General features: G+C 41.3%; 2 protein-coding genes across 2 annotated transcripts; both read left to right on the top strand.

The window, feature by feature from the left end:
• Nucleotides 1-199: 199 nt before the first annotated feature.
• On the top strand, nucleotides 200-13,355 carry CENPH (centromere protein H). The gene is made up of 10 exons (XM_018070414.2): nucleotides 200-1,838; nucleotides 4,933-5,073; nucleotides 7,002-7,057; nucleotides 8,339-8,387; nucleotides 8,817-8,891; nucleotides 9,558-9,614; nucleotides 10,514-10,577; nucleotides 10,860-10,911; nucleotides 12,081-12,238; nucleotides 13,204-13,355. Exons 2-10 carry the CDS (start codon nucleotides 5,060-5,062, stop codon nucleotides 13,294-13,296), a joined length of 618 nt encoding a protein of 205 aa, XP_017925903.1. The 5' UTR covers nucleotides 200-1,838; nucleotides 4,933-5,059; the 3' UTR covers nucleotides 13,297-13,355.
• A 321-nt stretch (nucleotides 13,356-13,676) lies between these two features.
• MRPS36 (mitochondrial ribosomal protein S36) lies at nucleotides 13,677-18,306 on the top strand. The gene is made up of 5 exons (XM_018070520.2): nucleotides 13,677-13,703; nucleotides 14,195-14,281; nucleotides 15,336-15,399; nucleotides 16,636-16,838; nucleotides 18,048-18,306. The coding sequence occupies exons 1-5, from the start codon at nucleotides 13,677-13,679 to the stop codon at nucleotides 18,063-18,065; spliced, it is 399 nt and encodes a 132-aa protein (XP_017926009.2). The 3' UTR covers nucleotides 18,066-18,306.
• Nucleotides 18,307-19,881: the final 1,575 nt, after the last annotated feature.

Genomic DNA, 19,881 nt, shown 5'->3' with positions numbered 1-19,881 from the left:
TGGTATTGTATTTTGTTAGCAATGGGAAATGGAAATAGTTTATATTAGAAGGCAAACATGATCAACTGGAGAATATTTTTCTTTTTTTCAAAGATAGCTTGAAGACTTTGAATTAAAAAAAAATGCATGTTTATTATGGGGAGTGAAAATCAGGAAGCCATTTGTTTTGCACACTGTGTTATATAATAGAAGACTACAGGTTTTTTATTATGTCTCAGCATACAAATTTGATTTCTAAACTTAATGCACCAGAGCAAATACATGTTACCATGTTACATTTGTATCAAATTATTTAAGAAGAGAAATCCACAGGTTAACAGTGAGAAATTGGGAGGGGCAAAAAATGAAGACACTTTTCTCTTTCCCGGGAAGACTCAGAATCATAACTCAAACCACTCTGTGAAATAAATCTTTTGTACTTTTTTGTATGAATAACTGGAAATGCAACAGTTTGAAGTGTAAAAGCATCCTAGCACTCAGCTAAACTTTGCCTCTTCAAGATACATTATTTTTACTTAATTTTTTTACTTAATTGTTTTAGTAATACCACAACACAGCTGCAGATGTACTGTAGCCAGCTATACTTTTGTGTATTACCCAAGGTGCAGTCCAGGTTTAGAATACCAATTTGTGACAGTAGTCTGAGACCTGGCAAGTTGCTGAAATGGACAGTAAATTGTGATTTCTTAACTCGTAGGTGAAAGAGTGTGTTTCAGAAAATTTTGTGCATGCTGTTGTCTTAATACTGTGAAGAAAACAAATCTGTGTCTTTAGTGAATGCCTGCCACCAGGTTAATAACATACACCTTGAGAGGTAGTTATCCTTACATTTGTTCACAGGCTTCCTGTGCCCCCTTTTTTACTTGTCTGCAGCCTTTAAATATTTTCCTTGGAATTCAACAAATCGAGAGTGTTAGCAAGAGTGAGTACATCTTTCATCATCCCATGTATCACAGCGGTATTATTTTTTGTCATATTGTTTACTCATTTATGGTATTCAGTGATTCCTAAGTACCATTATAGTAAGAACAGACTTGATGTTAGTGGGAGGATAGAGTGTTGTAGGAATTATATAATAAGATCAGATTTACCAGGAATGCAGTTTGAAATGTCCTTAAGCCTTTCGGCTTTTCTTGTGACTGGACTGTTTGAATTGTCCTTGAGCAATTCTGCTTCTCTTGTGACTGGAACTTTTTATACAAACTGAGTGGTTTCTTTTGTCACTCTTAAGTGAGTTTATTCCTCCTGTGATGTGTTAAAATGCCATCTGCAGTACAAGACTGACTTGAAAAATTGTGGTCAGAAAGTTTCTAGAAGTTGCAATTGCATTTGTGTTGAATAATGAAGAATGTGTGCATAAATCACAACTTCTCATATCTCAGGACAGTGCTGCAGAGCCAGCAGCCTTCTCAAAGCTGGATCCTGGGGTTTGTCCATGTACGCATTTGGCAGTGTTTTTTTCACCTTGTCTCCTTCAGAAGGCTTGTCACTTGAATAGCAGTGCTACAATTATGCTCAGCCTGTAAGTAGGGTGGATCTTTTGGTTTTGAAAACCATTCTCTAACAAAAAGCTTCAGTTAATATTTACATGTGCCACTCCTATTTTGAGATGATTGTACTAGATTTTACAGTATCTCACCAAACCTCATTGTCACAGGTAGGTGAAAAGTGGAAGGGGGGGTGTGATTCTGTCTTTTCAAATCATTAGGTTGACATAACTGAAAAGCGTTTGTGCTTGCCACAGCTTCCTCTGAGCAAATGCCAATTTCCTACTTCAGCTGCTAGCAGCAGAACCCAAAACAAATCAGGTGTCTGGGACCACGATCATGGCAGTGAAGGTGAGCTCATACCTGGATAATTCACAGGCAAGTCACTTGTACGCAGAGAGTTGCAACAAAACGCTTTGAACAATTAAGTTTAAAGGAAATTCCTGCAGCAAGCAGTATGTGTGTACGTAACGGGGAAGAAGTTAATGTTTTTCAGTAATATTTTATTTACTGCGAGTTTTTAATTGCGAGGCCGCCACGCCAGGCTTCATCCATCGGATCCTATGGGAGCTCCGTCTCTTCTCCCGCGGTTCGTCTTCCCGATCCTGCCGGGGCTCTGCCTGTCTCCCTGGTCCCGCTGAGCCCCGTCCGTCCGGTCCCTCTGCTCCGCCGTGGCCACAAGGGCCACCCGGGTACGTGCGCGAAGGGCCCGGCACAGAGCGGGGTGGGCGGGGGTGCGAAGCGGGGTGTCCTCCTGGCCGGGGGGAGGCAGCCGCGCGGCCTTTCTGTGTCCTGCTCCCTCCCCTTTCCCTCCTTTCAGCTCGCAGGGCAGAGAGGGGTGCAGCAGGGCAGCCCTCTGGGTTCCACCGCTCTCCCAGGTCTCTGCTTGGTGGAGAGGGCTGCGGGTGTGCTCGGCTCCCCTTCAGAGCTCAGGTGTGAGGGGAGGCAGCCTTTACCTCAACCTTCTCGCAGGGCAGAGAGGGGTGCAGCAGGGCAGCCCTCTGGGTTCCACCGCTCTCCCAGGTCTCTGCTTGGTGGAGAGGGCTGCGGGTGTGCTCGGCTCCCCTTCAGAGCTCAGGTGTGAGGGGAGGCAGCCTTTACCTCAACCTTCAACTTTGAAGTAAAGAACAATCAAAGGCATAAAATTACTTCTATTGCTTTACTTCAAAAAAGACTATTCCTGAACAAAAAGCTACAGAGAAACTACGTGTTTGCCTAACCTCTACATCTGTTTCTTCCACACTAGCCACCTGAGACTGTTTAAATTGTTATTGACATGTTCGTTAAGTTTGTTACTAAAAGCAAAAAGCAGCTAACAGAAATGGATAGACAAAAGCTGAAAATTAACTGCATTCTAAAAACCACAGACAACTTAAACTGGTTACTTGCAAAGGATGCTAAGTTTCAAACTGTATTAGCATTTTATAATGATAATTTGTTTTATATACTGTGTTATTGTGATGATCTAATTGTTTGCAGGAGATGCTGAGTTTTAAGTTATGTTAACATATTGTGATCGTAACTTGTGAATGTATCTTTGAATTTTTTAACTTTTAGTTTTCTATAACAAAAAAAAGGGGGGGAAGACAGCAGGTAAGACATAATCTAGGTTTGTTAAGCCTTACATTCTTCATAGTAATTCCTTTTCAAATTTTCAAGACAGATACAGTTGCCAGACATAATTACCAGAAGTGACAGATTGAAAAACATGCAACCAATAACCACTTATAAATCTAAAATGTGTAGTTAAAAGATAGGGACATAATAAAAATTCTAGGTATAAATGGGTGAGTATGAGTGAAGTGGCCACTTCTGTATGAATGAGAGAAGCTGTGTGTGTGTGTGAAGAGAGATGCTTCATGTGCCTTGAACAAATTACACTTACATCACAACAATTGTTCTCTAAGGGCCCTTTTCTAGAAATGGAGTTGAATTTTTCCTGGTTGCCAATTACATGCAGGCCCTTGGAGAAGTGAGAGTTGATATTTTACCCAGTTATGCAAAAACCCTCAGGTTAATAAAGTTGTTGTTTATCCCAAATACACATAAACCCTTAAGAAATGAAAGTACAAATTTATGTCAAGCAAATCTCAAGGATTGCAGGTAAAAATTTAAATAAGTATGTTTGTTGAAAGACCAAGGTGACGCAGTGGTCATTGTTAAGGGGGGTTTACAAAGTTTAAAATGTATTGTTATATGTAATATTCTGTACTTCCTAGTAATAATAAAGAAGAGGGGAGATGTAGGAGTCGGGTTACAGGAAGGATGCCGGATGAGGCATCCTGGGAAAGAAAGTCCCAAAGTACTCCCACACATGGGCAGTGAAATGCCCTTGGTGGTTGGTCAAGAGAGTCACGTGTTACTTTGAAACCATGATAAAAGAGTGGCGTTTGTTTCGAATAAAGGGATTTGGCTCTGCACTCCCAAGAAGCTAGTCGGGTCCGTGTAAGTTATTTACTTATTATATTAATAAGCCACAGCTGGACATGTTACCCTTAGCAAAATACAGTTGAACAACAGAGGACGTTTGGTCCTCAGTTGTGTGCACCACATAAACCTCAGCTATGAGCAGTGACCTGATGTCTCAAAACTGCTTACTCCTCTCCCTGATTTGATCTCAAAGCCTTCTAATCCCCCTGCAGATCCCAACAGAGGTAACAGAGAATGTATAGTTATTCTGTATGGGCCAGTATGAATCTGCCATAGAACACACCTTACACTGACTACCTTGAAAACCTGTGTTCTGAGGCAAATCTATCAAATAAATCTCTACTGCTTCTTGCTATAGAACAATCCTGTTCCCAAGATAAAGTTGCAACTGCTTAGTATCACAGCTTTGTTCATTGCCAGCACATATGAAGAGTTTTGGTCCCCACATATTGCAGATTTTAGCTATGTAACCAATTACTCTTACTTGAAGTTCCAAATCTGCCAGATGGAGATGACACTGAAAGATGAATCCTGAAAGCCTTGGACTTTTTTCTGGGTTTCCCTCTCCCTCTGTGCTTCTGGAGGAGAGCTTCAAATATTGCAGAGGTAGTGTTGAGAATAAGTGTTACTGTAACCTATATCTGGAAAAAGCAACTTTTGTGTCAACATCTTAAAATGTTTCAAATCTTTTGAGTACTGCAAGAGTTTAGCAACTGAGCCCTGTGGAAATAAGTCTTGTCTCCTCTGTAACAGGAGCCTCACACACCCAAACTGGATGTTAAAATGCTTGTCTAATACTGTACGTAACTGTTAGACTGCCATTGAAAGGGGTGGTCCTAGACTATTAGCAGCCTAATATAACTCAGAACTGCTCTGTGATTAAACCACTTGAACTTCAGGCCTGTAGTTCTGAAAGTGTCTCTAAGGATGTATTTCTTCTTTCTTGACTAAACCAAGGCTAGACAGGGTACTCTTGCCTTGGATATAGCCAATACTTAACTCTGACTTACTGCAGGTGGACTCCAAACAATATGTTCTTGCCAAGTACCTGATGGAGTTGTGCATTGTGGACTATGATATGGATCACTTCCCTCCATCCAGGATTGCAGCAGCTGTTTTCTGTTTGCCTCTGAAACTCCTCAATGGATGCGAGTTGGTAAGTTGTACTTGTCAGACCACCTCCTAGTTTGAGACTCAGTGTGCCTGTGCGCCAGCTTAAAAGGCCGCTCTGGGCCAGGTGTATGCCTCCTCCTTTCCTCATGGTATTTCACCATGTTCCCGTCTCCCTGTCATCCACTACAAGGGGATAGCAACAGGACAGTACTTGTTAACCTCCCACTGTGAGACAAGAGAACACAATTGCCCAAGCCAGACTGAAGACCAAGAACATAGTGTGCTTGGATTATTCTATTAGGTTTGTCTAATAGCTTCCCTGCCTTTCAGTTACCGTTTCTGCAACGCTACATGTTTTTCCAGTGAGGGTGACCTTCTACCAATTATGCAGCATATGGCAAACAATGTAGTCCTTGTAAATAAGGATGTTGCCACCAGAAGGTAAGAATCTTACAGTGCGGAGGGGGGGGGGACATGTGTGGTTGAGTGTCAATACCAATACATGGTGTGCTGGGGCTGCCTTAGCTGAGCCACTGTTGTCAGACTTGGATAAGACCTGCTCACTTCAGTTGAAAATCTATCTCACTCAAATGGTGTGAGCCAGCTGTAACCCGAGCTTATGTGCTAGAATGGGCTTGGCTCGACCACCAAGTCTTAAGTGAGCTGGAATAGCATTATTTCATGAACAGGGGAAAACATAATCTTATTTCCCTGTAGGCAATCATGAAGAAATATGCCACCAGTATCAATATCAAGATAAACACCTTCGAACAGTTGTGCTCTTCTATTATACAGAATCTAGCTGAGCCTCTAGTCAAAAAGTTGGAACTCCATGTGAACTCAAGCAGAATGCTCCTGACTGTATATATAAAGTATCTTATCTGTGTTAAACTTATTTAAGATGTGCTACTATTTGTGAGGTTTTATCGGGGAGGGGAGTGGGAAGGGGGGGGGAAGAGAGAGGGAGGAGGAGGGCAGTACAGTTGGGGCAACCTTCTACAGTTGGGGCACCTCCCTGGAGGCTGTGACCAGTGCTGTGAGAGCTTGAGTGAGCTCTTGGGCCAGCCCAGGTGGTGTGGCTGGTCCTCCCTGGAGGTGTGTAGATGGGAGCATTGGTACAGGCTCTGCTAATGTGTGGCAGAGCATCTGCCAGATCAGACTCAGAGAGCAGCATAAAGTTGTGTAAGGTGGATGGTCTGTTCAGCCTGGTGGCAGAGCGGAGAGAGGAAGGAGAAAGGCTGGGAAGTACTGGGGACTCTGAGGAGGAGGTCAACTAGTGAAGCTGTACTCTGCCTTCCCTAAGACAAACACACCTGCTTTCCAAGGTTGGTGGATCTTGGAACAGGCTGCCAGAGATGTGGTAGAGTCACCATCTTTTGTACTGTTCAAAAGAAAGTGTGAATATGGTCATGGTGTAATGGTGAACATGATGTCTGTGCCGGGTTGACGGCTGCACTTGATCTTAAAGGTCTCTTTTAACCCTGAAGTCTATGGTTTTAAAGAGTGCAGGTCTGTTCACTCGGTACGTATTTATGGTAGTATACTTGTGAGTTGTGTTAGTGGCTTACACCTGCTGGCTCTACCCCTAGGAGAACAGTAGGTCAGACAAAAGGATTACTGCGCTTTGCCTGCTGCTCTCAGCTTTACTTTTTCTGCCTTCGCTGCACGTACCGCCCACACGTTCCCGCGCTGCCCTCAGGCCGGGCCCCGCCCCACTGCTCTGCGCAGGCGCGGGGCGCGCGGGCCGCCGGGAGCCGCGAGGTTTGAGTGAGGGCGATGGCGGACACGTCCTGGAAGTTGGAGCAGGAGCTGGAGCAGGGCAGGGTTCAGGCGTGGCCCCAGGGCGGCCACGACACGGGTGTCCTCAAGCTGCTTCGGTCAGTGCTGGTGGGACGGGACGGGGAGCAGCCGGGGGGGGTGGGATGACGGGATGCGCAGCGTCTGACCGTTGTCGCTTTTCCCCCGGCGCAGCCTGCGGGACCAGATGAAGCAGCAGCTCATGGAGTACAGCGCGGCCGTTCGTGGCGGTAAGCACGCCCCTCCTCCCAGCGGCATCTTACACTGTCTAATAATGCGACGTGGCTAATATATATGTTTTTAATTATCCTTCAAAAGTGCTCGTTACAATAATGAAATATTTTTCTTGGCTACGCGTTTTACTGAGTTTTCTAGGCGGCTCTTGAGACGTGTTTGAATGCTTACAAAGATGCCGTATGGTTGTCGCCCTTTCCCCTCTTTTCTGGATTTGCATTTTAGACTCCTCTGACATGTCATGAGGGTTTTCAGGAATCTGGTCACTGGGGCTGAAGTCTTGCCAAAAGCCTACCAAAGTGTGTGGCAACAATACTGATTTAAGGTGTTTCAATCATCTGAGGACTTCCAGGGTGGTCTGTCGATTATCTGACTCGGCAAGGAGGGTACCAAGATGGGGTATCATAGAATTACTTGAGTTGAAAGGGACCTTAAAGACCATCTGGTTCCACAGCCTCTGTCATGGACAGAGACACATTCCACCAGACCAGGTTGCTCAGAGCCCCGTCCAGCCTGGCCTTGAACACTTCCAGGGATGAGGTAGCCACAGCTTCTCTGGGCAAGCTGTGCCAGTATCTCACCACATTCAAAGTAAGGAAATTCTTCCCTATATCTAGTGTAAACTTGCCCTCTTTCGATTTAAAGCCATTCCCTCTTGTACTACATGCCCTAGAAAAAAGTTTCTCTCCAGCTCTCTTGTAGGCTCCCTTCAGGTACTGGAAGGACTTGGTAAGGTCATCCCAGAGTCTCTCTTCTGCAGGCTGAACAACTCCCATTCTCTCATCCTTTCTTCATAGGAGAGGTGCCCCAGCCCTCTAATCAATTTCATTGCCCTTCTCTGGGCTTGTTGCAACAGATCCATGACCTTATTGTGTTGGGAATCCTGGAGCTGGATGCAGTACTCCATGTGGAGTCTCACAAGGGCAGTTAAAGGGCCGAATCACTTCCCTTGATCTCCTGGCCGCACTTCTGATGCAGCCCGGGATGTGGCTGGGTGCATCGCTTCCTCTGAACCATCCAGCTGCATATATAGAGCAGTGCCACAAGCCAGCTCTAGCACATCTAAAAAGTGCTAAATGAAAATATTTTAAAATCTAATTATTTATCTGATACAGCTGATTGATAATATAGTCTCAGTAACAGTAAAAGAGATTATAAAGCTTGGAGACAGAAATAAGAAATAGCTTGCTTGCATAAAAAATGCTGATCCTTTATGTTCTATAGATTGTATGTAAAAGTCTACACTGGGCTTTCTTTAGTGATGTTCTCTTTTGCAGGTGAAACAACTTTCCTCGATCAGGTTGTTGAGGAAAAGCATATTCAGGGGTATGTCACTGGATAACTTTGAACTTTTAATGTATTTTAAAATAAAAAGGAGTAGGGTTAGAAGCTGAGCTTGGAGGTTCTCTTCTAGTTACTCCTTAGTGAATCTCTGGATTAACAATCAGTACATTGCAGCAGTTTGGTGAAAATAATGAAGAGAAAATGTGGGGAAGAAATGCTTTACTCAGTCTCCTAATGTAGTTCTTTATGTGATGTGGCTTCTAAATTTGCAGTCCTTCATGTGATTGCTAGAATTCACTAATATAGTCCTACATGCTAAATTACTCCTGGCCTTAATAATTTGTGGTTCACATGAAAAATTCTTACATTATATATGTAAAAAAAGTTAAAATGCGACATTACTTTTAAACTTTTTGTTATCTTCACACTGGGTTTGTCTGTCTAGTTGTTTTTGGGTTTTTTTTCCTTCAGTGTCACAGAAGATTTGCAAACAAATAAAGAGGAAATACAAGTCACTTTCTGGAACAAGACATTGGCCTTGCAAAGGTAGAATTTTCTTCCCCCTTTATTTGGAGTTTTCCTCCCTGTGTGTGCACACATAAATGCATATATACATAAGTCTCGTTAAAATGGAATTTCAAAGGGGTATGAGGAGGTGGGGAGATTTTAGTACCATCAAACCATAGGAATACAGATGAACATGCTGTAGAGAACCAAAAAAACCCCCTACCAGATGAAACGCGTAAACAGAAAAGTTCCCTCACAGTTGCAAGAGTGTGACTGTGTAAATCAGTAAGCATATTTCCTGGATGTATTTTATAAATGCATATGAAAAGGTACAATTTGATAGTGTTAGACATCTCCTGTGTTACATTGCTGTTCATTTGAATTTCCACCTTTGCCCAGCTTCCTTTCTGCACACTCTGGGATTAATCATGTCTGGGTATGTTTGGCAAGAGAGAAAGGAGTTGTCACTCTCACAAATAATGATCAATACTCTTTCCATGTCCTGAGAGTTAAACTCTGTTATTTAAGTGTGATATTTAAAATGTACTAGTATTTTGTATATATAATTCTCATATGACAGTGGACATAAATGGAATCTTGGAAATTACCTTTTTCTGTTATTTAAATCTGCTTCCTTCAGTTTCCTGCTTCTCTCAATTTCTTATCAGTTCTCATCAGTCATATGTTATTCCTTACACTATGCAGGATCCAGCTTATGGCTGCCCTAAGAAACAAAGTGAATCAAGATGATAAAGACTCATGGTAAGGTGTTCTTTGGAATCAGATGGCTAGAAAGGAATGGACTTTGCACATCATATTGTGACACATTTCTAGATTACTTCATTGTACCTCTTTTGAAAGCAAGCTTCCTTCTTCTAGGTTTGACTGAATGATATACTGTCTACCATCTGGTTAGAATCAACATGATCAGACCTCATATACCCACAATGGATTTACATTTGGGCTCTGAATTAACCAACCTTTGATTATAGAGATCTAACTTTTGATTCACCAGTGAAAACTGCTTGTAACTAAGAGAGGTTTTTTTGCCTTTGGGGCCTGAGTTACCTGCATTTACAATAGCTGAGAACATATTATGGGCTTGTAACTGGGCCTTGCCTCTGCTTTGCTGTACTTACTAATTATTCATGTGGGAACAAAGGGACTTTGCAAAAGAACTGAAAGAATAAACATGTTTAAAATTAGCTTTTAATTTCCTACCCAATATTAATGGGTACACACATATGAAGTGTAATGTGAGAAATTTAATTTCTATCAGAAATGCAGCTGAAGAGATTGCGTCTCTGTAATGTCTCTGCCACATGCCAGAATTCAGGACCTTTAATTCATAGCCATTCCCAGTTGGCTAGGGTTCTTTGATGTCTTCCATGCTCTGTGATTTCAAAATGTTAAACAGATTTAACCAAAACCTTAGAGAAACTGAGAGGGAAATTGAGAGGGAAATAAGGGGACTATTTGGCCCCTACAATGATACTTAGTATACTAACTGTAAAAAAGAAAGGGTCCAGACACCTAATATTATTTTGGTGTCAGGACAAACAGGAAATTCTGTATTTAAACCAAATAACCTTGATAAAAACATTTATGATATCGACTTATATTAGTGGTCTTAAGGTATTCAACTGTGTTTCCTTTCTTAGTCTGATCCTGGAAACAGTGAATCGCATAGTGTTGCTCAGCCGGACAATAATCAAATATCAGCAGGTAAGTGGCAACTGTAGCTTCTGTTACAGTTGTGCAGGTCAACCAACCTCAGCATGGGCAGGAGTGCACTTTGAAAGCAACAGGACTGCACAAGTCATTTAAAGCTAAGTATGTGGTGCAAAGGTTCTTACTGCTATCAAAATTACTGAAATGATTACTTGAAGAGAATATGTACTGAAGTCTGCTTCTACAGCTGCTCTTAACTGCTTTTGTGGATTGAATTAGTGTCTTTCAATATTTTTTGGAGACGAGTCTAGGAAATACTTTTTTTTTTCCTTTCAGCTAGCACATGAGAAGAAACAGAAGTTGATTGACATTAAAAGGAAAAGACTCGGTAAGTTTGTTAGCTGTATGGACTGTTTTGTATTTGAACATACAGTTCATATTTTAAAGTTGTTCTTATAGCAATATTAATTGATATGTAAAGTAACAAAACTCTCAACACAATTATAAAACTTCTTAAAAGCGTGGGCACTACTATAGAAATGAACTGATGTGTTGCCTACTTGAGCATGAGACTGACATGTAATGAGAGATGCAAGAAAATACTCAAAACCAACCTGGCAGCATTTTATTATTTGGTGTAAGCTCCCCAGGAAATTACACATCATTTAGTAACTTAAATCAACCCTACAGCACTTAACAGATTTTTTTTTTGTCAGACTGCACCTTTTTGAGGTGTTTGCGGAATATGGAGGGGATTTACTTATAAAGAACTCTCATAATAGTACATATATATAGTCTTGTAAGAATGGGTCAAAATTAGATGTGAAATCAGTATTCAGAACTTTGTAAGGCAAATGTGTTTTTTGAATGCTGCTACTGTCATGACCAGATTTGCCACCAGTTTTTAACAGCTATTGTTTGGTTCACACATAAAGAGCTGTGTATATGTTGATAGTAAGGAACAAGCACAATGAAATAACTGTTTTCATATGAAAAATTAACATCCTTGATATCCTTGCAAATAAGGGATGGAATGCTTTGCAGCATTCTTTCAGTGTATGAACCGTCCCTTAACAGTTTTAATCAGTCTAGTTTTTAGCCAGGTTTCCTATAAAAATAGTAATATTCAATGGTCATGTCCATATGTTCCTTGTACAACTTTGGAATTTGATTTCAACCAAATCTAAAAAAGGGGAAATGGTCTTAAAAGTCTATAAAAAGACCTATAAAAGTTGTGGCAGTCAAAAACAGGATATAAGACACATGTTGAAATTGCAGTCCCTATCTGAAAGAAATGCAGACAGCATACAAGGTATTTTCTGTTCTGCTGACAACTAGGGAACAAATTGATGTAGTTTGATACCAGATAGCCACAGCATGTGTTACCTCTTATGTGAAAGAAATATCTTGAGGCATATTGGAGGGAAAGGGTGGAGTGGGAAGTTAGGGTTGTTGCAGTGGAAGTTCTTTAGGTGGCTATGAGGAAAAAAGAGTATCTTTAGTTCTACTGCTCACTTAACTACTTCTTAACACTTCATCTTCCTAATGATGGAACAGCACTAAAAAAAGACCAAAGAAGAAAACTACAGCAAATTCAGACTATGAAGAAAAAACAAAAGAAGGAAAAAGGAAATAAGAACCTGGATGAAGCAAAGATGCTTCAGAACTTAGAAAAAGAAAGATTGATGACTACAGTAATTCAAAATGTGTTTCAGGTAATGTGTTATGTCGTTTAGAACCAAGTTTGCAATTTTTCATTACAATCAAGATAATATAGTGTATGGCAAATATAACTTCAGCAACACAAAATTGGGTTTTCTAAAAACTTTATGTAACAGCAGTAAAAGAAAAACTGCAGTATGAAAGGAAGACTTTTGTTTCTTTAGAGGCTAAAAACATGAAGTGGTTACACACTTCTTTGGAGTAATTATTCACAGAGTTTAGAGACAGTCTATTAATCTATATTTGTTCAAAAGTACAAAAGCTACAAAAATAATGCATATTCTTTTAGAACATCTGTCACAGCAATTGCTGTGTTTCCTTATACTATGAATCATCTCTGCACCTTACCAAATCAGCTTCCCCCATCTCACAGTTAGGAAAAATAAATAGGTGTTAATCCCACGTTACCATTGAACCTCCATCTGCTCCTTCTGACCACATGCCCTCTGTGTTTGTGTCACCCACTGAAACCCTCTGAAAGCCTTGGCCTGCAGCCACAGCCTGTCTCCAGATTTTTTCAGCAGCATAGCCTCTGCCCTTTCAGTTCCACATCTGTCAGGTTCTTCTGACTAGTCTGTATCCATGCAGCTGGCTGGCAGGTTGTCTGGAGTGTGGAGTCCTGCAAAGTGAGGAAGAAAACCTCATGATTTGGGGTAGGGTGGAAGGGCCTCGAGCAGAGAAAGAATTTCAAGGACAGTGTCACATCTTTTTGAACTGCATGGTATGGCTACTACTATTGTGCATTTTCCTCTAGGAAATTAAAAGCTTTGCTTTTTATTGGCTGTGTATTGACAGTAGGATCTAAACCAATACTTCCCTTTTTCCTCTTTTCCCCCATTCTTCCTATTCAAACCCTGTTGAGGATTTCAAGGACTTTAAAATTAAAAATTAAAAAACAGGCTTTCTTTGAGTTATTTTATTGGGCTTATTTTAATCAATAAATCTTCCTTTTTTACAGAATATCATAATTGGAAGCGGAGTTAACTGGGCAGAAGATCCGTCTTTAAAGGCGATTGTTCTACAGCTCGAAAAAAATGTCCATCTTCCATGAATCAGAAGAAATGGTGTTTAATTTTATTTGCATTTTAATATATTAATTAATATTAATTAATTACTATATTTTTAAACACACATCAATAATTTTTTAATTTAACCTTTCAGAAAGTTGTTTTTCTCTCTAGAGACTCAGAATGTGTCCACGCAACTCTGTGAAATTAAATTAAATTTCTGACACACAACAAATGTTTGAATGGGTAATGCAACTGATGAAATGAAACTACCTGAAGACCCACTTCATAGCTGTCCTGTCCGAAAACCTCATCGCTCTCTGAAAGACAGGAATAATGCAAGAAAGATGAATAATCTGTGTATTTCAAACTTTTACATAAAAGTGGACTTAAACCAAGGCTCTGCTGTCCTCTTTTCCTGGGGATGAGCAGGCTGCAGAGCTCGGACATGGTACTTGACTCTGCTCTGTCCCAGTGGAAAGCCCAAGATGGAAATACTTTTTAGCAAGTCTTTACAATTGGGATTTTTTTGCTATTAAAGCACTTTGTATAATTTGAAACAGCAGAATTTTTATACTCTTAGTTCTTCTAACAGCCACTTGTGTCTGAAGTGGTGACTTCATGCTATCGACCGTGCAGCTACGCAGTGTTTTATCTACATATTTTCACCAGTATTTGCTTTCTTTTTTTGTTTATATGATGTTCAAATGAAATTGAAGCTTAGGGTGTTTAGCATGTTTCGAGACATGTACTGTCTCTTTGTATCTTAGGCTATATTGTCATTTTTAACTTGGTGATTAACTAGCTATTTTTTTAGGTGGGCTTTGATCGGATAATAAGAATAAAAGGCTGATTTGAGTCAAAAGGCCTTATTCGGTCTGGGTATTTTTCGCCGCCGAGGCTGAGGCGCTGTGCTCGCTTGCGCAGCCCCTCCTGCCGCAGGCGCTCCCCCCCTGTGGGCGGGGCCGGCGCTGCCCACCGGCTCGTCACCATGGGCAGCAAGATGGCGGCCGCCACCAGGGCGTGCAGGTAAGGGCGGCCTCGGGACAGCGGAGGGTGAGGCAGCCGGAGCCTTGGCTCGTGTGGCGGGCTCTCTTCGCCTGTTGCTGCCGCCGAGAAGGAGACCTGAGGCGGTGGTGGCTTGAGGACACGCCGCCGGAGCGGCCGGTGTCCTTGGGGAGAGGCGGGCGGTGTCGCCCACGGGTGTCGCAGGTGCTGTGATAGCAGAGGGTGCGGCGCTGGCCGGCAGCTCCTTCCTAGGCTGTCCCTCTCCAAGGTGAAGGCATTTTGTATAGACAGAACGTACAGGTCGCGATTCCGTCTGCTAGAGCTTTATGGAACCCACAGGATGGTGTGGGTTGGAAGGGGCCTTAAAGGTCACCTCGTTCCAGCCCCCCTGCTGTAAGCAGGGACACTTTCCACTATCCCAGGTTTCTCAAAGGTCTATGCAGTCTGGCCTTGGACACTTCCAGGGATGGGCCAGCCAGAGCTTCTTGGGCAACCTGTGGCCGTGCCTCACCACCCTCACAGTAAAGAATTTCTCCATTATATCTAGTATAAATCTGCCTTCTTTGGGTTGTAAGGTCCCCCCGGAGCTTTCTTTTTTTCCAGGCTGAACAATTCCAGGTCTCTCATAGAGACCTCTCCTCGTACAGGAGGTGCTCCAGTCTTCTGTTCTTTGTGGCCCTGCTCTGGACTCACTTCAGCAAGTCTTGTTTTGGGGACCCCAGAGTTGGGCGCAGCACTCCAGGTGGGATCTCACCAGAGCAGATTGCATTATGATTGCATTTATGCAACAGCAGTGGCTGTTTCTGCACACACTGATGTTGCTGTGAGAAAAGGAAATTACACCTGTAAGTGGTCTGGACATCAGAGTGCAGAAATACCTTTAAAAGTGAAATTTACTGGGGTAAACTTAGACCTTTAAGAAGCAGTAAGTGTATCAGGGTAGTCGTGCAGAGAGCAGCAGTACAGTGTGGTTGTTTAATACATTGTACATTCCATTTTATTATTTTGAAGGTAACTGGCTTCTAGAAATATATTTTGTGTTTCTTGTTTCTCCCACTACCTTGCTTCATTCTAGGTAGTCAAGCCACATACTCCATTAATTAAGTTCCCTGACAGAAAAAGTGGTCCCAGACCTAAAAGTAAGTATTTCATGCACGGATACAGCTTGCGCCACATTTCTTTACATGGACTGTTTTATATAGGAACGAGCACACAATTTTTCTCTTTCAACTATCTAACTCAACTGATTTGGAGCAGGATTTTTGAAACATGCTTGGTTTAGTTTGGAGACAACTCTTTGTCTCTTTACAGACTATACAAATCTATGTACACACATAATGCATGCATGTCTTTATTGCTTGATCAAGACAGATTCACAAAGGTTTCCAGTGCTGCTTTTCTACTTTTATATATATATAAAAGTCACATTTTTCCAAATACTAATATTTACCTGAAATAACTGTGCCCAAGTGAGTTTGAAGCAGCTTTAGATATTCAGTGATATTTGCAGAAATGATGTTGCGTTTTCCTCATCTTTTCTTAGCTGAAGTGTGCAATGTCTGCCGTATTTTCAAAACATGATTATAGCTGGGAGAGCCATCCCTCTCTACATTTTAGAAATATTTCCTCATGTTACTAATTAATGCTGAGGAAAAAAATAATTTCATCACAGTCTTTGCCATTAACTTTTATACCTGTATCTACCTTGATATTTATGGTATTCCCAATACTGTTATATTTAAACCTCAGATTTATATTAGCAATATGTTGTTTTAGTAGTCCTTTGGGATCAACAAATCATCTGAAATGAAAGTAGGAGATGTCTTAATATTGACTGGTGATGCCTGATACTTGGTAGTCATTCTGCACGTGACTAACAAAATTTGATATGGTGCCATTTTTTAATATTAAAGATGGGTACAACACTGCATTGCATGTTATAGTCTGCTGTTGTGGTTGTAAGCTTATCTTTTTGTAAGCTTCTACTCTTTTTCACTTGTCTGTCTTTACAGTTGTCATAAATGAAAAGTGATCTTAGTTGGCCTAGTTATCTCTCTACATAATTGCTCACAAACATACATTATAGTACTTTATGCTTTTTCTCTAAGAATAGCTTCCCAGTGAAAAAGCCATTGTTAGGGTATATGCTGATGTATCTTCTGTTTCTACATCAGTGTTTCTGCCACTCAAACACGCTTTATTTTACAGTCAGAATTTTTAGATTCTGCACTCTATGCATTTAACAACAATAAAACCAGGTTGTGAGAAAGAGTGACTTAATTCTAAGATTTTTCAAGCACTGGTATCTCTTATTGGTTGCTTATTAATTTTACAGACTGGTAGTATTTCTGTAAATTTTGCGATCTGGGTTTCAGTACAGGAATCTCTACAGCCACATGTGCCATCTCTCCATGCTTCAAAAGCACAAGAGTCTATAGGAGGCAGATCACCAGCATTTCAAAATATTTCACCTGTTAGTAGAGTACAAGGTACACCAGACACTTCTGAATTAGCAAGAACCTTACCTCAGAAATACAGAAGGAGACAAATGTCAGATGAAGAGATTGAATACATTCAAGTAAGTTTTCTTCTTTAGCTTATTTCTACACCTCCTTCTATGGTATTACATTCTAATTATTGGGAAGTGTACTGCTCTGATCTTTCGTGGCTTTGATGCACAATATCCAAGCTACTAATTCTTAAAACAGAAGATACCCAACTCTCGCTGATTAGTAGCTTGTGGTATTGCTGAGCAGAGAGATGTGGACTTAGAACAGACATACAGGTAAGCTAGCAACAGTCATAGCCTATGTTAATCACCATCACTACCTGCTTTATAACAGCTGTTTAATATGTAATTTGACTGTGCTGGACATGAGCACAAGAGTCTGTTCTTAGAGCAGTAAAGGTAATCAAAGTCCAAAATATTTCTCAAACTAGTTTTCTAAGTTCCATGTTAGTGAGCTTGTATTTCTGGTAGCAAAAAATTTTATTAAATTTGATATAAGTATTTTCTACAATATTTGCAAATATGGCATTGTACATGAAAGGCAAGAAAAGCCTGCTTCTTCTGTAAGAATTCTTAGTTGTATATACTGAATGCACAAAATATACAGAATTTGTGAAGTGATTGTGAGTTTGAAATGAAAAGATGCTTGCAAAGCTTTGTTAAATGATAAGGACACGTACAGCATAATGATGTTAGTAGAGGAAATCAGTCTTCCTGAAAGTACGTGGGTAGGCTGCATCAATGTAGTAGAAATAAAATCAGTATTTCTAATAATGATACACTTCTTGACCTCTAGCATAAAGTTTCTTAACAGTGAGTTAAGTTGTAAAATAATTTGTTTGGGAAGATAATGACCTGAATAATTTTCTAGTTTCTCATAAAGGTTGTAATGGCTCACCTTGGCTTTTTTTTTTTACTTTGCACTTTGGAATGTGGGCAGTGAGAGTAATTTTAAAACTTGTGTTCACTACCATTGTGTTTGTTGGACGTTTCTAGGGTAAGGCTCAGGTCTCTTCAGAGAGGGAGAGGTGGAAGCAGCTGTAACTGTGGGTTGCATGCGTTAATTTCTTTTTTATTCTCCTTTGAAAAAAATTGAACTGTTATTGGCAGATGCTGATATTTGACACTCTGTTCATGTTCTTATACAGATAAAAAAAAAATGTTTTAATCAGAAATTAAAACTAGAGCTCTGTTAGTCTACAGTAGTGCAAAAGAGGATTTGATCTCAGTTTTACATTCAATAGAATTGAAATTTAACTGTATGATTTTCTTTTACAGCGTGGAGGTCCAGAATAAGTGTAGAAGATAGTTTGCTGGCCACTGCTGAAGAATGAAGTACTATATTCACAATAAAGGCATTTCCTTAATATTAAAAATTATTGTATACTAATAGCTTTAATAAAAACCCATATGATGGGTGACAAGGTTGATACAACACATAAGATACCAATTTGTGACTGAGAAGGATTTTCTGTTGGTGGGTAACTAGCAATTGAATATATATGATGTCTGCAAAATTAAAATATTTTTTTAATTAGCCATTTGCAAAGTCAACAATTTAGCAGTCATTTTATTTTTCTACCGATTGAGATCACAAAATGACAGAATGGATAAGATTGGAAGGGACCACAGTGGGTCATCTGGTCCAACCTCCCTGTCCAAGCAAGGTCATCCCAGAGCACATGGCACAGGATTGCGTGCAGGTGGTTTTTGAATATCTGCAGTGAGGGAGACTCCACAACTTCTCTGGGCAATCTGTTCTGTGTGCAGTCACTCACACAATAAAGAAGTTCTTCCTTGTATTCAGGTGGAACTTCTGCACATCAGTTTCTTGCCTGTCACCACTTATCTTATTGCTCAGCACCACCAAGAAGAGCCTGGATCCATCCTCTTAACACCTTCCCTTCAAATACTTGCATACTTTGATGAGGTCCCCTCTCAGTCCTCTCTTCTCAAGGCTGAACAAGCCCAGCTCCCTCAGCCTTTCCTCACAAGAGAGATGCTCCAGTTTCCCTCATCACCTTTGTAGCCCTCCTCTGGACCTGCTCCAGGAGCTCCATGTCTCTCTTTTTCTGAGGAGCCCAGAACTGGACATAGCACTCCAGGTGAAGCCTCACGAAGGCTGAGGGGCAGGATGAGCTCCCTCGACCTGCTAGCAATGCTCTTCCTAATGCACCCCAGGATACCATTGGCCTTCCTGGCCAGAAGGCCTCACTGCTGGCTCATGGACAGCTTGTTGTCCACCAGGACCCCCAGGTCCTTCTCCACAGAGCTGCTTTCCAGCAGGTTGGCCGTCAGCCTGTGCTGGTGCAGGGGATTATTCCTCCCCAGGTGCAGGACCTGCACTTGCCCTTGTTGACTTTCAGACAGTTCTTCTCTGCCCATCTCTCCAACCTGTTGAGGCCCTTCTGAAGGGCAGCACAGCCCTCTGGGGTATCGGCCACTCCTCCCAGCTTTGTGTCATCAGTGAACTTGCTGAGGAGGCATCTGTCCCTTCATCCAAGTCATGGGTAAACAATACTGGGTCCAGTGTTGAGCCTTGGGGGACACCACTAGTGACAGGCCTCACTGATTGTGATCCCCTGGGATCTGCTGTCCACCTCACTGTCCACTCATCCGGCCCAAACTTCCTGAGTTTGCCTATGAGGATGTTGTGAGAGACAGTGTCCAAGTGCTGAAGTTGAGGTAGACAATACCCACTGCTCTCCCCTCATCCATCTAGGTAGAGAGTGCTTCATCACAGAAAGCAATCAGGTTGATCAAGCATGACTTTAGTGTGCCCATGCTGACTACTTCTGATCACCTTCTTGTCCTCCATGTAGATACAGATGGCTTCCAGAATGAGCCTCACCTTTCCAGGGATTGAGGTGAAGCTGACCTGCCAGGATGATCCACTGGGAATGATTTTACAGGCAGGAAAGGGACACTGATGTACTCTCGGAGGTTCTTCACCGAGTAACTTAGTAAAGAACAGCAAAGCTTAGGCAGGTAGGGAAATTAATTTTCAAATGAGAAATTTCTCAGTAAGTATTTATCTCTGATAGCTACTGAATGGTAGTTTTAAGAACTATATTGTAAATAATTGGTCATAAGGAAGATGTTTAAAGAGTAT

Source organism: Manacus vitellinus, unplaced genomic scaffold (genome assembly GCF_001715985.3).
Source record: "Manacus vitellinus isolate BGI_N305 unplaced genomic scaffold, ASM171598v3 scaffold_18_pilon, whole genome shotgun sequence".
Lineage (NCBI taxonomy): Eukaryota > Metazoa > Chordata > Aves > Passeriformes > Pipridae > Manacus > Manacus vitellinus.
This window is presented reverse-complemented; position numbering and strand designations above follow the sequence as displayed.

Excerpts from the sequence above, each read along its gene's own strand:
- CENPH (XM_018070414.2), top strand. Across the intron at positions 9,615-10,513 it reads CAAGATGATAAAGACTCATG|TCTGATCCTGGAAACAGTGA; the intron begins GTAAGGTGTTCT and ends TTCCTTTCTTAG. Across the intron at positions 10,912-12,080 it reads CATTAAAAGGAAAAGACTCG|CACTAAAAAAAGACCAAAGA; the intron begins GTAAGTTTGTTA and ends ATGATGGAACAG.
- MRPS36 (XM_018070520.2), top strand. The coding sequence starts at position 13,677 with ATGAGCAGGCTGCAGAGCTCGGACATG. Across the intron at positions 14,282-15,335 it reads GCCGCCACCAGGGCGTGCAG|GTAGTCAAGCCACATACTCC; the intron begins GTAAGGGCGGCC and ends GCTTCATTCTAG. Across the intron at positions 15,400-16,635 it reads AAGTGGTCCCAGACCTAAAA|TACAGGAATCTCTACAGCCA; the intron begins GTAAGTATTTCA and ends TCTGGGTTTCAG.